General features: G+C 46.5%; 1 protein-coding gene across 3 annotated transcripts in view; it reads left to right on the forward strand.

Annotated features, from left to right (window-relative positions):
• The window catches only part of ABCA5 (ATP binding cassette subfamily A member 5), a 32,105-nt gene that overhangs the window by 8,853 nt on the left and 8,078 nt on the right, over positions 1–15,174 (forward strand). For 2 of the 3 annotated variants that reach the window (XM_032128645.1, XM_032128644.1), the window contains exons 8-26: positions 893–1,034; positions 1,749–1,937; positions 2,225–2,372; positions 3,058–3,226; positions 4,757–4,815; positions 5,324–5,434; positions 5,698–5,873; positions 6,252–6,371; positions 7,121–7,259; positions 7,390–7,480; positions 7,672–7,811; positions 9,305–9,424; positions 10,462–10,663; positions 10,910–11,079; positions 11,626–11,759; positions 12,647–12,784; positions 13,403–13,516; positions 13,768–13,938; positions 14,973–15,086. In XM_032128645.1, coding sequence (XP_031984536.1) covers positions 893–1,034; positions 1,749–1,937; positions 2,225–2,372; positions 3,058–3,226; positions 4,757–4,815; positions 5,324–5,434; positions 5,698–5,873; positions 6,252–6,371; positions 7,121–7,259; positions 7,390–7,480; positions 7,672–7,811; positions 9,305–9,424; positions 10,462–10,663; positions 10,910–11,079; positions 11,626–11,759; positions 12,647–12,784; positions 13,403–13,516; positions 13,768–13,938; positions 14,973–15,086 — 2,647 coding nt within the window. The remainder of the gene's footprint in view (positions 1–892; positions 1,035–1,748; positions 1,938–2,224; positions 2,373–3,057; positions 3,227–4,756; positions 4,816–5,323; positions 5,435–5,697; positions 5,874–6,251; positions 6,372–7,120; positions 7,260–7,389; positions 7,481–7,671; positions 7,812–9,304; positions 9,425–10,461; positions 10,664–10,909; positions 11,080–11,625; positions 11,760–12,646; positions 12,785–13,402; positions 13,517–13,767; positions 13,939–14,972; positions 15,087–15,174) is intronic. The other variant, XM_032128646.1, reaches the window with a different exon arrangement.

The following is a 15,174-nucleotide window of genomic DNA, read 5'->3' on the forward strand; positions in this document are numbered from 1 at the left end:
AATATTTTAATAAGAGATCCTGCTGCATTTATTCATGTATAGCTATGCCAGGCTTAGAGCGATTAAGCCTCATCATGTGTGAGATTTTTATGGAGGTTTTTAAATATTTCTGGCTCCCTACCTCCTTTCCTAGAAGCTCAACAGGTAACCTGCAGCCTGGCACATAATTAAGTGAACCCAACTCTATAATTTTAACATGCCAGAGCAGTCTCAGCAACAGGTTTTCAATTGTTTCCTCACCCTGATGAAAAATCGTCCTGGGAAATAGAATATTTTATTTTTCTCTCAAATGATGTGTTAATTTGAAATCATTGAGAGTTGAAGAGATAAAACCAGGTTTTACTTTGCCCTTTCCTGCAGGGTTTTCACATCTGCACCGAAACAGCCACCTGGGGTGGTTGGAATGATTTTTTTTACTCATTTCACAGGAAACGTGTCATTTTTTGCTACCTGTACACAAACCACCCCTGTTTGCTGAGGTCAGAGCTGCTCACAGACTCGCAGCTCTGTTTTTCAGAAGAGCAGGATTTTGTTACCCTGCCCAGTGCCCTGAATGATGGCTGTATTAAATTTTAAACAGAATTTCTTGAATTATTGAAACCTATGACTCTGTTACCCTCCTTTGCCTACCCTAGGGAATTAATTATGCAAGTTAAAAAAAAAAAAAAGGTGAATCACCTGATTGTGCATCTCTGGCTGTCCTGGGAGTCGATGTGTGCCGAGAACAGTCCCAGGGATGTTCACAACAGCTCTTTTACTGGGGGGGGCTCTTGTTTTGTGGCACACTTGGCCTTTGGTGCAGTGTCTGGAATATTAAAGAGTGCTGGGTTTTGCTGTTTGCGTGGCTGGGGATTCATTCCTTTTTCTGTTTTTCCCCCCTTTTCCTCCCTAGGCTGTCCTGGGTGCTGCTCTACGTGAGCCTGATTTTCGTCATGTCCATTCTCATGGCGGTGATCGCCACGGCCTCGTCCCTCTTCCCCCAGAGCAGTGCCTTTGTCATATTCCTCCTTTTCTTCCTGTATGGAGTCTCCTCAGTAAGTATTCCTGGCCCTGTGCAATTCAGCCATCCCATGGGGGTTTTATTCCCTTCCCACCTGATCATGTTCTCTCTGCCAAAGGATTTGGGGCCAGTGTTGCTTCTGTAGGATTGAGCAGTGCTGGGAATCCGAGCTGTCCCATCCCTTCCTCGGGTTTTCTCCTCTGTTGTTAGGATGTTGTACAGGTGTCACCCATCACTATGAAAAATGCCTTTCCTTCCTGAAATATTTGAGTTTATACTCACCAGGTTTTGAGTTCTGAACTCTGCACAGAACCATTCTGCAGACCAGGTCCTCTTCAAAGCATTTCCTGTTACTACAGAGTGTAATGCTAAAACCCTAATTAAAGGTCAGAGAATGATACAAAAATATATGATAAATATATTTCTATAGCCAATTGCCTGTCTGAGTTCATAAGAGAAACAGTGGGACTGGATCTTGAAAGTCTTTTCCAACAGAAAATGATTCCATGGATTCTGTGTGGGTGAATGCTGGAGTGACTATAGCAGGAAAATTATATGATTATCAGAGAATCAGAAATTATATGATTATCAGAAAATACTATGGTATTTTCCCTTAGTTTTTCTATACCATTTCTATATTACTATTACTATTACTATTATTATTATTATTATTATTATTGTTATTATTATTATTACTACTACTACTGCTACTACAGTACCTTCCTGGTTTTTTCCCCTCTGCCCTCAGGTTTTCTTTGCCCTGATGCTGACGCCTCTGTTTAAGAAGTCCAAGCATGTGGGGATAGTAGAGTTCCTGGCAACTCTGGTTTTTGGCTTTGTGGGCCTCAACATTGTCCTGCTGGAGGATTTCCCCAAATCTTTCGTGTGGATCCTCAGCCCTTTGTGCCAGTGCAGCTTCTTGATTGGTGTTGCACAGGTAAATCCCCACCTGCAGCAGCCTCACTGTGCTTGTTTGCTGTGGATCACTTGCAAACAGACCTCGATGGGGTTTTTACATAGTTATTTTATTTTTAATAAGCTGATGATGGTGGGGAAAACACCTTTGTTCATGGCAGTTGAACATCCAGCACCGTAAAGGAGCTGTTATTCTTTGTGTCCTGTGTGATCTCAGTCACTTTCTCATTATTTTGAGGGGTTTTTGCCAGGTTTTGCACTGTGCTGTTGTGCCTTGCTGGTGTGTGACATCTCCCTCTCTCCTTGCAGGTCATGCATCTGGAGGATTATGAGGATGGGGCAACATTTGCAAACATCAATGATGGTCCTTACCCGCTCTGCATCTCTCTGATTCTCTTGGTGCTGGACAGCATCTTTTACCTGCTTGTAGCTGTCTACCTTGACCAGGTTATCCCAGGTATGTTCCTGACAAAAACTGGGCTGTGGGATGATCATCCTAAAATCCTGAGCCCCCCAGGCTGGTGGCATCTCTCACCTGTGATGTGGAGAAAGGAGGTGATGCTGTTTGCACATAGATTTTTACACTTTCAGCTGAAATAATTTATATTCTGTTAAAACTGTGATGTGTCAGGAGGGGTTTTGCCATGGCCTTAAAAAGCTTAATTTTCCCCTCTTTCTAGAGGAAGAACTTCCTTCCTGAGTTAACTAAAACCTCAGCCTTTACAATTTCCTCTTAGAGGGTTGGAAATCAAAGACTGCTCTGCCTCTTCCAGATCTGTCCCTGTGACAGAAGTAGTTGAACATGAAACACAGAATAAAGTTGTTAATTTTGCAATTAAAGCCTGTTTAAGCCCCTCAGCTCTGTTCACCTCCAGTCCCTCTCTTTTCTCTCTCCCATGTTCAAGTCAGTGCTCTTTCAGCACTGGGGATTTCTCTTGACTAGGAGGAGATTTGCACTTTTATTTAAATACTCAGCAAAAGTGGAGCCTGCCAGCAGTGCGGAGTCGTGGCTTAAATGGAAACTTGGCTGAGGAAATCGCTCAGGAACAGGGGTGTGGGCTGGCTACAGGAGGAGCTGGAACCCCAAAGCTGAGGGATATTTGTGGTTGCTGCTCAGGAATTCCTTTTGTCCTGTCACCCAGGGGAGTTTGGCCTGCGCCGCACGCCCTTTTTCTTCATGAAACCCTCGTTTTGGTCAAAGCACCGGAAAAACTACAAGGAGCTGTACGAGAGCAGCGTCAACGGCAGCTTGAGCTTCAGTGAGATTGTGGAGCCTGTGCCTTCGGAATTTCAGGGAAAAGAAGCCATCAGGTACAGTCCCTGCCCTGCCTGAGGATGAGCAGGTCACCTGGATTTTAGTGTGCAGCTTGAAAATCACTCTTGGCTTTCCGCTCCTCGGATTCAAACGGCGTGTGGTGTGCATTGCAGAGAGCCCTCCACAGTGAATCCCTGTCCTCAGGGACGTGGATCCAAGGATAAACCACCAGGCTCAGGGACAGGGTTGCTTTGTGGGCTGTGCTCCCCTGTTGGAGCCCTCTCCAGCCCTGCTGCTTTTCCCTTCCCTCAGCTTCTTGCTGAGGCCACGGGTGCCGGAAGAGGTTGCAGATGTTGGAACGCCAGCTCTGCTGGGAGGGTTCAGTTCCTGGTAACGCCCATTTGAGAGGAAAAAGCGGAATTCTGGGTTTGTGGGAAGGCTGTGGTGTTCTCCTAGGCTAGAGAGGAATTTCATGGTGGTTTTACCCAGTGGCCACATACAAGAGGGTGAAAGAAAGGAAATAATGTCCACACTGTCACCTGCTGTCCCATGCTTTGTGCCACCTCTTGTCTTGCATCTGGGCTGTCCTGTGCTTTTTGGGGTTTCTCAGTTGTTGTTTTCAATGTTTTCCTTTCAGCCCTTGTTTCCATCATTTTCCAGTGGTGTGTCCTCATGGGAGATGGGGAACTCTGCATCTTCACTCCTGGTTGGCTCCACTGCTCTCAAATATTAGAGATTAGTGACCAGCACGAGTCTTGTGTTGTCCACACCACCCAGGTCTCTTTGGGCATCCACCACAGGTTCAGGAGTCCAGTTTTAATCCTGATATTCCCACGAGAACATTGTGGCTGTTGTTGCATTATTCATCCATTCAGGACTCTTTCCACATCATCCCTCCACCAGCTCCAGCATTTTCACACAGTATTGTCACCTTTCCACATGCCAGTTTTATTGTCTTTTGTACTTATTCTCTTCCCCATTACTCACCCTCCATAATTCTCTCATCGTCCTCATTTTCAGGGTGATGAGGCTTCCAAAATCCATCCTTGATACGGATTTATCCAGATAAACTGGTTGTTTTTTTCATTTGGAGAAACAGCAGGGCTGGAAGGAAGGTTTTTACCTCTCTTGAAAAGAACAATTCCTTCTTTCTTCTACCTAATTTTGATCAAGAGCTGTCAGGAATCACATCTTCGGAGTCTGTTCTGCTAACAGCCAGGTCACGTCTGTGGGGCTTCCTGTTGAATTGTGCAACTGCTGGGGAGTAGCTGTTCCCTTTCCTAGCTTGGGAAGCCTCTGGTGCATTGTTCCACCATGTGAAAGAGACTCAGATTTGAAATAATTCAGTTTATCATCACAGGAAATACCTTAGAAAGGGACCAGGAAAAGCTTCCTGATGCCAGGGTGGAGATGGGCAAAGTTTGGGGAAAACCTGTCCTGTGTCTTGACTTGCCTTGATGGGTTTTTAACACATCTGGTGCCACTTCAGTCTGGTTGTCTTGTTGTGATTGTTGCTGGGTGTTGATGACTCAAAATGGAATGTAAAGGTCCTGAAATATTTTATGCAATGATGTGTCTTCTTTCAGAATCAGCTGTGTTCAGAAAACATTCAGGAAGAAGGGGGAAACTGTGGAGGCTCTCAGAAGTAAGAGCATTTCAGCTTTTTAGCTGCTTGTTGGATGCCGAGCAGCAGTAGCTGAGTTGCTGAGTGATCTTTTCTGTTTCAGTTCAGGCTGGTTTTGGTTTCTTTTGGAGGGATGGGGCCCTGGAGCATGAATGCCAGGCATGTTCATGTGTGTCCTGTCTCACAGTAGTGGTGTCACAGTAGGCCACCCCAAAAATGAGCCCTCCATCACTAAGAAAAGCCTGCTGGCATCACCCCCAATTCCTCCTCCTCCCATGTAGTGATTTAATCTCCCCTGCCCCACCTCCCTGATGTTTTCATCTCCTTTCCCTGGGTGGCTTTGAAATGTGGCCACCCCACAGTGGGTGCGGGACCGTCCCAGCCTGGCCATGGGGTGAGTTGTCCCCCAGGGGCAGAGTGTGAATGGATACCCCACATAAGAGCATGTGATGGACCCCTGGGGCAGGAGCTGGCTCAGGGAGCTGGGATCCAGCCCCTGACACCTCCTCTCGCTGTGCCCTGGGAGCAGATCTGTCCTTTGACATCTACGAGGGTCAGATCACGGCGCTGCTGGGCCACAGCGGCACGGGGAAGACAACGCTGATGAACATCCTCTGCGGGCTGTGCCCCCCCACAGACGGTGAGTGCAGGGCTGGGGGTGCCCTGCTGTAAAACCAAGGCTGATAACCCTGGTGGTTATTTTAGGATTCATCAACATATCTTTGGATAAAGTCCGAAAGAGCCCGCTTGCAGTTCCTGTCCGCGCTGGGCTGTAAAACCCTCTCTGCTGAGCGCTCCTTCCAGTGGAGAGTTCCCAGCCCATGGCAGGAGGCTGGAATGAGATGAGCTTTAAGGTCCACTCCAACCCAAACCATTTTGTGATTTTTGTGTTCATTTTTTTAGGGTTTGTCTCAGTCTATGGGCACAAAGTGTCCGAGATCGACGAGATGCTGGAGGTGCGGCAGATCGCGGGCGTGTGCCCCCAGTCCGACATCCACTTTGACATTTTAACCGTGGAGGAGAACCTCTCCATCTTTGCTGCCATTAAGGGCATCCCTCAGAATGATTTGATACAAGAGGTAACTCACCTGGGTGCAGGTGTTGTCTTACATGTACATTTTTAACCAGTAAATCAAAATATCCTCAAGGGGTTTTCCTTTTACAGGGAAATACCTGCTTTATGGTACAGTGGACAAAGAGGTGCAGGAAGATGTTTAGACAAGGATAAACTTTTCATTTTTCCTGAGATTAAAATGCTCATGAAATGTTTTAAATCTGGCATTTGGGTCCAATTATAGACACCATTAAACTTCGTGTGTAGGTTGTGCAGTTCAGATACAGAACACACTGGGAACCAGCAGCAGTTCATTTGAATGTTAATTGTTAACAATCTGGTTTAAAAAATTGATAGTTTTTTTTTTTTTTTAAACAATAAATGTGTTTCTTGTGTTTTCAAGGTGCAGAAGGTGTTGCTGGATTTGGAGATGCAGCCCATCAGGGACAATCAAGCCAAAAAATTAAGTGGGGGGCAGAAGAGGAGGCTATCAGTGGGAGTTGCTGTTCTTGGGAACCCCAAGGTGAGAGGGATGGAATTATTCCCAGCTTGGTGTTGCTGATCCATGGAAGGCTGGGTGTCTCTTGTCAAAACCAACTAATGTGTAAAATGCAGAAATTGTTCCTTTGAGCACCTTTTTTTCTTCGTTTATGGTTTAATCGCAGTAATTTCAATGGCTCAGCCTTTATGCTTGAGGCTCAGGTAATGGCAGCAGCTTTGGAGTTGATCTCTTTGGCAAATAAGCAGTGTGGCAAGTTTTGTGTGATTTCTGGCTGGTGACATTTATCCCCCAACAGTGAAATTGTTGGATGCTTTTTCTTCCAAAGCCATCCAGGAACTGGGAGCAGGAGCAGAGCCAGAGAGCTCTTTTGTGTTAGAGCTCTGTAATTTCTGTGGGAACGGGGACTGCTTTGAGATCTGTGGTTAAAAATGATGTGTGTGACAGTTCCTGGGCATTTCAAAAGCAGGTGTGTGCATTTAACCACCCCTCAGTAGAAAGGATCCGTGGCTAAGTTGTGCTTCTACTACATAATTGTATTGGAGCCGGAATAAAACAGGCTGTGGCATTAATTTATTATGGAATTTTTCCATTTGTCACAACAGGAGATGGGTTTATTCAAAGCGCAGTGGCAAAAGCTGCCTTGTTAGTCTGGGATGTTTCCCATTTTAGAGGAGTAACTAAGGCTTCAACAAACCCTTCTGGGTGTGCTGGGGAGGGATTGCTGAGGTCAGGGGCTGTGGCTTGGAAATCCCTCTGGGTTTTGCCCCCAGGTTTTGCTGCTGGACGAGCCCACGGCGGGGATGGATCCCTGCTCCCGCCACATCGTCTGGAACCTGCTGAGGAACAGGAAAGCCAACCGTGTGACTGTGTTCAGCACCCACTTCATGGACGAGGCTGACATCCTGGCTGGTGAGTCCTGCTGCCACCCCAGCTTCGTTCCCCAGCCATGGGGTACAATCTGTGCGGAATCCAGAGTTGGATTTGGGAGGAAATTGTCGATCTTCTGCTTCAGAGGGACCTTCCTGACTTTCCCTTCCAGATCGTAAAGCTGTGATTTCCCAAGGGATGCTGAAATGCCTTGGGTCTTCTCTCTTCCTGAAGAGCAAGTGGGGCATTGGCTACCGCCTGAGGTAATTCTGTGCCCAATTTTGTACCTCTTAGGTGCCATTCTGTATCTCTTTTTTTATTGTTTTCTGTTGGAGTCTACAAGAAAGCCCCCCCCAAAAAGATCCTTTTATCCTCCTGAACGGTACACCTGAATGTTTGGTGCTGTGCCAGGAGCAAGCTGAGCTTTAAACCCCAATTCCTGGTGGTTTTTTAGCATGCACATCGATGCCTACTGCAACACAGAGGCCACCACCTCGCTGATCAGGCAGCACATCCCTGCAGCCAGCCTGATCCAGGAGAACGATGAGCAGCTCGTGTACACCCTCCCTCTCAAGGACATGGACAAGTTTGCAGGTATTGATGGGGTTTTGTGTTGCAGGGATCGGTGACTGTGGAGGGGAAGTTTATTGAGCGTGGCTGGAGCCTGATGGTCTTGATAAATTGTGCATTTCTAGTTTATTATTATTATTTGGCCGACAGGGAGTCAGGGAGGTTTTTCTGAGGTGAGTGAGGACTTTGTCATCTCCTTCAAGGGGCTGAGGTGTCAGGGATGTGGATACCCAACAGCAAGGGCTGGGGAGATGCCTCTGTGGTGAGGAGACCCTTCCACCCGAGCACCCCCTGGTCCTGCAGAATCATCATCCTGTTGCAGAGGGTTCCAAAGAGCAGGGCTGGCCTGCAGCAGGAAGCAGGAAATCCTACCAAAATCCTACAAAAACCTTACAAAAATTGACAGCTCTCATTGGGAACTGCAAAGAGCATCGTGTCGCTGCCTTGAAATTCCGTGGTGAGCAGGAGCAGGGAGCAGATGGGAGGATTTCACTAGATGGCAGCAATTATCTGAGCAGTGCTGGGCAGGGCTCCTTGCTCATCTCCCAGAAATAAATGGAATAAACCCTGCATCCTTTTCACCGCGTGGGAAGCCAAGGGAGGGTCTGTGTTGATAGGAACATGCAGCTGATATTCCATAAATGTTTTTTTCCCCCGTTGCATTGGAGTTAATGATTTATGAGCTTTGCCTTCAGCAGCCACTGGGTGCACTTCTGCAAACAGGCTGAGATGCAATCAATTTCCCCAAACTATTGCAGGGAGAACCTGGGGCTGGGAATACACCTTGGCAGCTGGGGCAGGAGAAATTGTGGGGATTTGAGGAGTATTGTCAAAAATCCAACTGCTCTTCCCATTTTATACGTTTGAATTTCCCTGCAGCCTCACTGTGGCTCTGAAGCTTCTCATTTTAAGTCCTTATTTCATAGGATTGACAAAAACTCAGTAGCATTTTTTATCCCAAGGTGCTGTTAAGTTCTCCCACTCTGAGCCTCACGTTGGTCTTCAAGCTCTGTGCCCTGTCCAGGATCTCCTGCCTGGTTAACCTGGCTTTACAAATCTGGAAATTTTTTGTAATAGATATATAAAAATACATTATGTTTTTAGATATAAAAGGACTCAGTGGTTTTATTTGTAAGATCTTTTGTGCCCGGGCAGGGATTTAGGTAGGACGAGCTGTCCTGGGTATGATTTTTCCAGGAGAGGGAACCTTGAACCTGCCCTGAGGCAACTTTGAGCGCAGGAGCTTTAGGATGCTGAGATAGTTTTTAGAAGCACCACAACTTCAGCAAAAGCTGCCACATTTCCTGACCACAGAGACTGAAATTTAGTGCTAAAAGGAGCTTATCCCACCTTGGTTCTCAAACCATGACATGTGCCTTCTGATTTATTTGCTATTCCCACTTTTCTGCTTTATCCACCAAGCAGGAGTGTTTAGAGATGTGCCTGATGTGCTTGAAGTGTTCTTGGCAGGTGCTGGAGCACAGTGTCAGAGCTGCACGTGTCCCGTCTGTCCCTAGGCTTGTTCTCTGACCTGGACACCCATTCCCACCTGGGGGTCATCACCTATGGTGTGTCCATGACCACGCTGGAGGACGTTTACCTGAAGCTGGAGGTCGAGGCAGAGATTGATCAAGCAGGTGGGAAGGAGCAGGGCTCTGCCCTTGGCTCTCCTCAGGTTTGGTTTAGTCTCAATTAGTGTGGAATTGTCACTGCCAGAAGGAGGGAACAAGAAAAATGTCCCTCACAGGGTGCTGCTCCAGCATCTGTTGATCCTTTGGTTCTCACAGCATTCCAGGCTGTTGGAATATTCAGCAGGAAAACCAGGAAAAGGCAGTGATTTGGGTGGGGAGTGATTCTGGGAGCATCCAGGGGAAAAGCTTTTTACTTCTTAATCTTTCATCCAGCATGCTCACATCTGGCTCCTTGGCTTTACAGTTCACTTGCCTTTTAAAATGCCTTTTATTTTCCTAATGGAGTTTGCTTTCAAGAAATTATGAATGTGCAGCATAAAATTAATTTTCAGCCTTTTGTGTGAACAGTAGCTGCACTTAGGGCTGGAACAGCTCAGCTTGTCTCACTTTGAATTAACTTCCAGTCCAAATGAAAAGTTGGGACTGCTTAATATTGCTCCAGAATGACTCAGTTGTTTTTTTTGATGGCAGTTTTGAATGGTTTGAGCTGGTTGAATCATTCTAGAGCTTTCTGTGTGATCCAGAATTATTAGTATTAGTAAATATATGTACTCTGTAGTGTATACATGGTATACTGGTATGGAAAGTACTCCCTAATTAGACTGACTGCCCTGCTCCACAGAGTTTCTGTGGGGGTTTAAGAGGATTTAACAGCTGAATTTGCTGGTGCTGGGTAGTGCAGGTGCACACACAGGCCAAGGGTATGAAACTGGGGCAAATCTGCACCTTTTTGGTGGCAAAAATTTGAATCATCTGCTTTAAGTATCTGCCATTTATGTGGTTGGGCTGGCTCAGTGTCAGTGACCTTGGGGTTGAGTTGGGAGACTTGGATGGGATGGGATGGGATGGGTGAGGTGAGGTGACTTCTGCAACTGGAAGGGCAAGGAGTCTCTGGCCCCTGGCTCCTCCACCTCCTCTCCCATTTCCAGCCCCCTGCTGTGTCAGAGCATCAATTCCATGGGCTTTTCTCTGCCCTGTTTCAGATTACAGCGTGTTCCACTCCCAGCAAGTGCAGGACGAGATGGATACGAAATCCCTGGATGACATGGAGCAGAGCCTGCTGATGCTGTCAGAGGCCAAGGCACCCGCCATGAGCAACTCAGCCCTGTGGAAGAAGCAGGTTTCCACCATAGCCAAAGTGCACTTCCTCAGTCTGAAACGGGAGAACAAATGTGTCAGAGTTATGTGAGTGCTGGGGTTTCTCATTTGTGTGTAAGGCTCAAAACCTCTCTGAACGACACCAGAGAAAGCACATCTTGTCCTTAATTTTTCCCCATAGTTACATTTAAAAAACAGCAAGTGTGGAGCTGTAATTTGTGCTGAATTACTGGTTTTTTGGGGGTGAGGGAGATGTTGTTTTAATAGCATGCACATAAAACGGGGTTGGCTTTCACTGAATTGTAACAAACCACAAACTTTTATTTCTTTCAGGTTGTTGCTTTTCCTCATTTTCCTTGTAGTTCAGATTTTGTTGTTTTTCATACACCACATCATCAAAAATGCTGTAGCTGCTATCAAACTCTCCCCAGATTTGTACTTGCTGAAGCCTGGAGAGAGCTATCACAAGTACAGAAGTCGGCTCCTGCTGCAGAACTCCACAGGTAGGGCAGAAGCTCCTGTCTTCACTTCTCTCCTTCTCCCAATTTTTGAGGTTGGGAATGAACTTTTTCCTTGAAATTAACCCAGATGAAGAGTTTCCAAATGCCCAGGGATGGTAAACAGTCAGTTTGTGCCACGGGGCTTGGTTTGGAGATCTTCCTCCTCCTCCCATGCTCATGACCTTGTTCTTGCTGTGTCAGAGGATGATCCAGGTGTAAGAACTGGCCAGAAACACTGAGATACATCAGCATTAAAATCCTGCTGTAAAACATCTGGGGAAATTCCTTTTTGGTTCAGCTGAGGATGTTTTAAAAGCGCCCAGCAGTTACCCAGGCAGTAGAAACCAGCATCTGTTTGAGCTGTCAGTGCATCAATAATTTTGTGTAAAATACTCCAGGCTGGTGATGAGGAGGGATTTAAAAGACAAGGAGATGTGGGACATCTCAGGGACTCGGGTTAGGGGTGGGCAGTGCTGGGGAATGGCTGGATTTGATGACCCTGAAGTTCTTTTCCAGCTTGAATGATTCCGTGTTGTTTTCTGTCCCCAGAATCGGATATCAGTGACATTGTGCACTCCCTGGGGAGCATGAACATCCTCTGGGAGATGTTCAATGACAGTGATTATGTCTCAGTGGCACCTCACAGTGCAGCTCTGAACGTGTTTGTCCTTGAGTCCAGGCAGGTAAGGCTGAGACTGGCTGGGCTGTGCCCAAAGAGCAGCTGGTGGGGCTCGTTTGTGAAATTCTTACCTGAAAAGCACCTCTGGAGTCATGGAATCAAATAATGTCATATGTATATTGCTTATACAGGAGGCTGCCAAGGGGACAAAATGGAAATACTAGCAAAATAAATGTTCTTCCGTAATTATAATTGCAGTAGGCCAATCAAACTTCCATCCCCCTTCTTCCCCACAAGGACACAGAAAACCAGGAGAAAAGTTCTAATTCACAGGAGACCTGGCAGAGGAACTTTTTTATGCTTATATTTTTCCCTTGTACTGACTGAATTACACAGTTTGACACAAGTATAATTCCATGGTGCTCTCATGTGGAAAGAAAAATCAGTTTCTTGGGCTGTACGTGTTCATAATAACAGGAAGATCTGAACTTCGGGATCATATTTTATCCCCAGCAAAGGAACTGCTCTGCAATGTGCCAGCTCTGGCTCTTGTTCCCGTTTTTATTCCCTGACACTGCTCCCATCGGTGTGACAGTGCAGCCCCCAGCTCCTGCACATCTTTGCCTGTCTGCATTTAAATCCATTAGCAGGATCATCCCAGAGCAGCTCCTCGTGTGTTTGTTTTCCAGACTGTAATTGTCTGGAGTGCCTTTTCTCAGAGCGTCACTGCTCCATGAATCATGCTGCAAATTCATTCCCAATAATTCTCTGAGAGCCTGCCTGTTTTCCTGAATCAGGCTGGGTGTTACAGGCACCCTGAGCAGCCCAGAGCTTCCTGCAAAGCTCTTGATTATGCAAAGATTTATCCCAATGTTTAGGTTTAATTCATTCCCTCCCAGGGAATTGCCCTTCGTGCAGAAGGATTAATACAGCACATATTTTTCTTCCTAGAATTATGTTTTCAACGTGATAATCAACAGCACCATGGTGCATTCCCTGCCAGTTTTGATGAACATTGTCAGCAACCTCCTCCTGCGCAGTTTAAACGTGACTGAGAGCATCCAGATCTGGAGCAACCCCTTCATTCAGGTGAGCAGCTCCCAGAAAGTCACCCTAAAACACAGAGGAGGGGGCAAAGCATCCCTGGGTGAAAGGGGGAGTGAAGAAACGCCCCACAAACCAAGAGGAAAGCTGTTTGGGGCTGTCTGCGGGATTTAAGAGGACATGAAAGGTGCGGGAATTTTGCTCTGCAGGTTGTGGAAGGGGAGGAAAAAGGGGCTTGGAAAGAGGATATTTCAGGAATTAAAGGTTGGGTGGGGCTTGGAGCAACCCAGTCTAGTGGAAGGAGCTGGGGACTGGAACGAGATGATCCCTATGGTTCTTTCCAACCTAAACCAATCCATGATCCTGTGAATTCATTATGAGTTTGTTGGGGGTTACCTGCAGTTCTTGGTCTGTGCAGAGCTGGAAGGGCCTTTGGGAGAGGAGAGGACCTGCTGCAGGAAATGAGCGCTCTGAAAGTTCATTAATTACTATTTATTCCTCATATAAATATTCCTAAAACTTCCATAGGTGTTTTTCTTCCTGCTCAGGTGATCTTGACATCCACAGACGTTTTATTTTAGCATTCACAGCCATGTTCCAACTCCTAATGTAGTATTTTTTTGGTGACATTCTGGCACTGAATAAACCTGATTTGTATCCCAGGATCTTCCAGACACAATTTTCAGACTGGAGATCTATTTTGAAGCGGTGTTACTGGGGATCATCATCACTGGAATGCCGCCCTACTTTGCCATGGACAATGCGGAAAACCACAAGGTAACGCCCAGGTGTCCATGCAGAGATGCATGGGAAGTTAAAAATCCTGGGATGTGGGGGAAGATCCAAAGAGGGGTTTAGAACAATGCCATGAGAGGCAGCATGGGTGGCACTGGGGTGGGGCAGATTTGGGAAAAGGTTTTCTGTGCAAAGCTCAGCTTGGCAATGGCTGCGTGACACCGGGGCGGATTCACATAACGTTAATTTTAATTAACGCGTGATTAGCACTGTGCTTTCTTCCCCTGTTGCAGATCAAGGCCTACACCCAGCTGAAGATTTCAGGGCTCTATCCCTCAGCTTACTGGACTGGTCAGGCTCTGGTGGATCTCCCTCTGTTCTTCTTCATCCTCATCCTGATGATCGGCAGCCTCTTCGCCTTCCACTACGGCGTTTATTTCTACGTGGGCAAGTTCCTGGCTGTGGTGAGTGTGGGGTGGGGTGAGAGCAGGGTTACCTCGTTTTCCACAAGTGTTTTATTTTCCTTACTTGATTCAGCAGGATTTTCCCAATGGATACACAGGGAAAACGCTGCTGGCACAAAGACAGAATGTTTTTCTGGGGAAAGTGGCTCAGAGTTGGGAGTTTCATTCAGGACTGGAATAAAATAAAGCAGCACCAGGGGAGGTTGGACACAGGAGGAATTTCTTCACAGAAATGGTGGTTGGGACTGGAAGGGGCTGCCCAGGGAGGTGCTGGAGTCTCTGTCCCTGCAGGTGTTTAAGGAAGGACTGGACGTGGCCCTTGGTGCCATGGTCTGCTTGGTCACAGTCTGGATTTGATCGCAAAAGTCTTTTCCAACCTTGTTAATTCTGCAATTTAAAACACCAGGATTTTCCAAGGAAACGCTCCTTTCTTTGTGCTGTCTCAGCCTGCTTTGTGCTCTGTGCTGTGATTGATAATTGCTCTGTTTGCTGCTAATGACAAGGGCACAGTGACTTTGAGCTCAGCCCCTCTCAGCAGTGAATTGCAGATGGGGATTAAATGGAGGAGACCACAAGACTTGATGTCTTTGATATTCAGAGCAGGCTTCCCTGTGATATTGGCTGGAATTGAGAGGAATCAGCTTTTCCCAGCTGCTTTTCCAGAGTTAATCAGGTTTGGGATGTGGCTGCAGGGCTGGTTTTCTACCCTTGTTTGAGTTTCTACAAAAAATGCTGTGGTGGAATTCCTAGTATTTGCCAGAATCTTGAGGTCAGCATTTATGGGAGCTTATGTTATTAAAAAAAAGGGAAAGAGTTTAAAGGGAACTGAGGGAGGGAGTTTTTTGCCTCTCCACACATTCTGTAATGTGTGTCTTTAATAATACATTCTCTATGCACCAAGGCAGCAAAATACATCAAATGAAGTGACAAAGGTGAACCCAGAGTTCTGTATCATACTGAGGCAATTCCAGTTGATCCTTATGCAAAAAAATTCCTGCTGCACATTTCCTGAGAAACCTTTCCTGTCCCTGCAGATTTTCTGCCTGATTGGTTATGTCCCCTCAGTCGTGCTCTTCACCTACGTGGTCTCCTTCACCTTCAGAAAAGTCCAGAACACGAAGGAATTTTGGTCATTTATATTTTCAGTGGTGAGTGACTTGGCCTGGAGCTGGGATAAGTGGGAAGATGGTGATCTCCAAGGCCACAGCAGCTTCCCAGTTATTTTCTTGAACTGTC

Source organism: Corvus moneduloides, chromosome 19, assembly GCF_009650955.1.
Source record: "Corvus moneduloides isolate bCorMon1 chromosome 19, bCorMon1.pri, whole genome shotgun sequence".
Classification (NCBI taxonomy): Eukaryota; Metazoa; Chordata; class Aves; order Passeriformes; family Corvidae; genus Corvus; species Corvus moneduloides.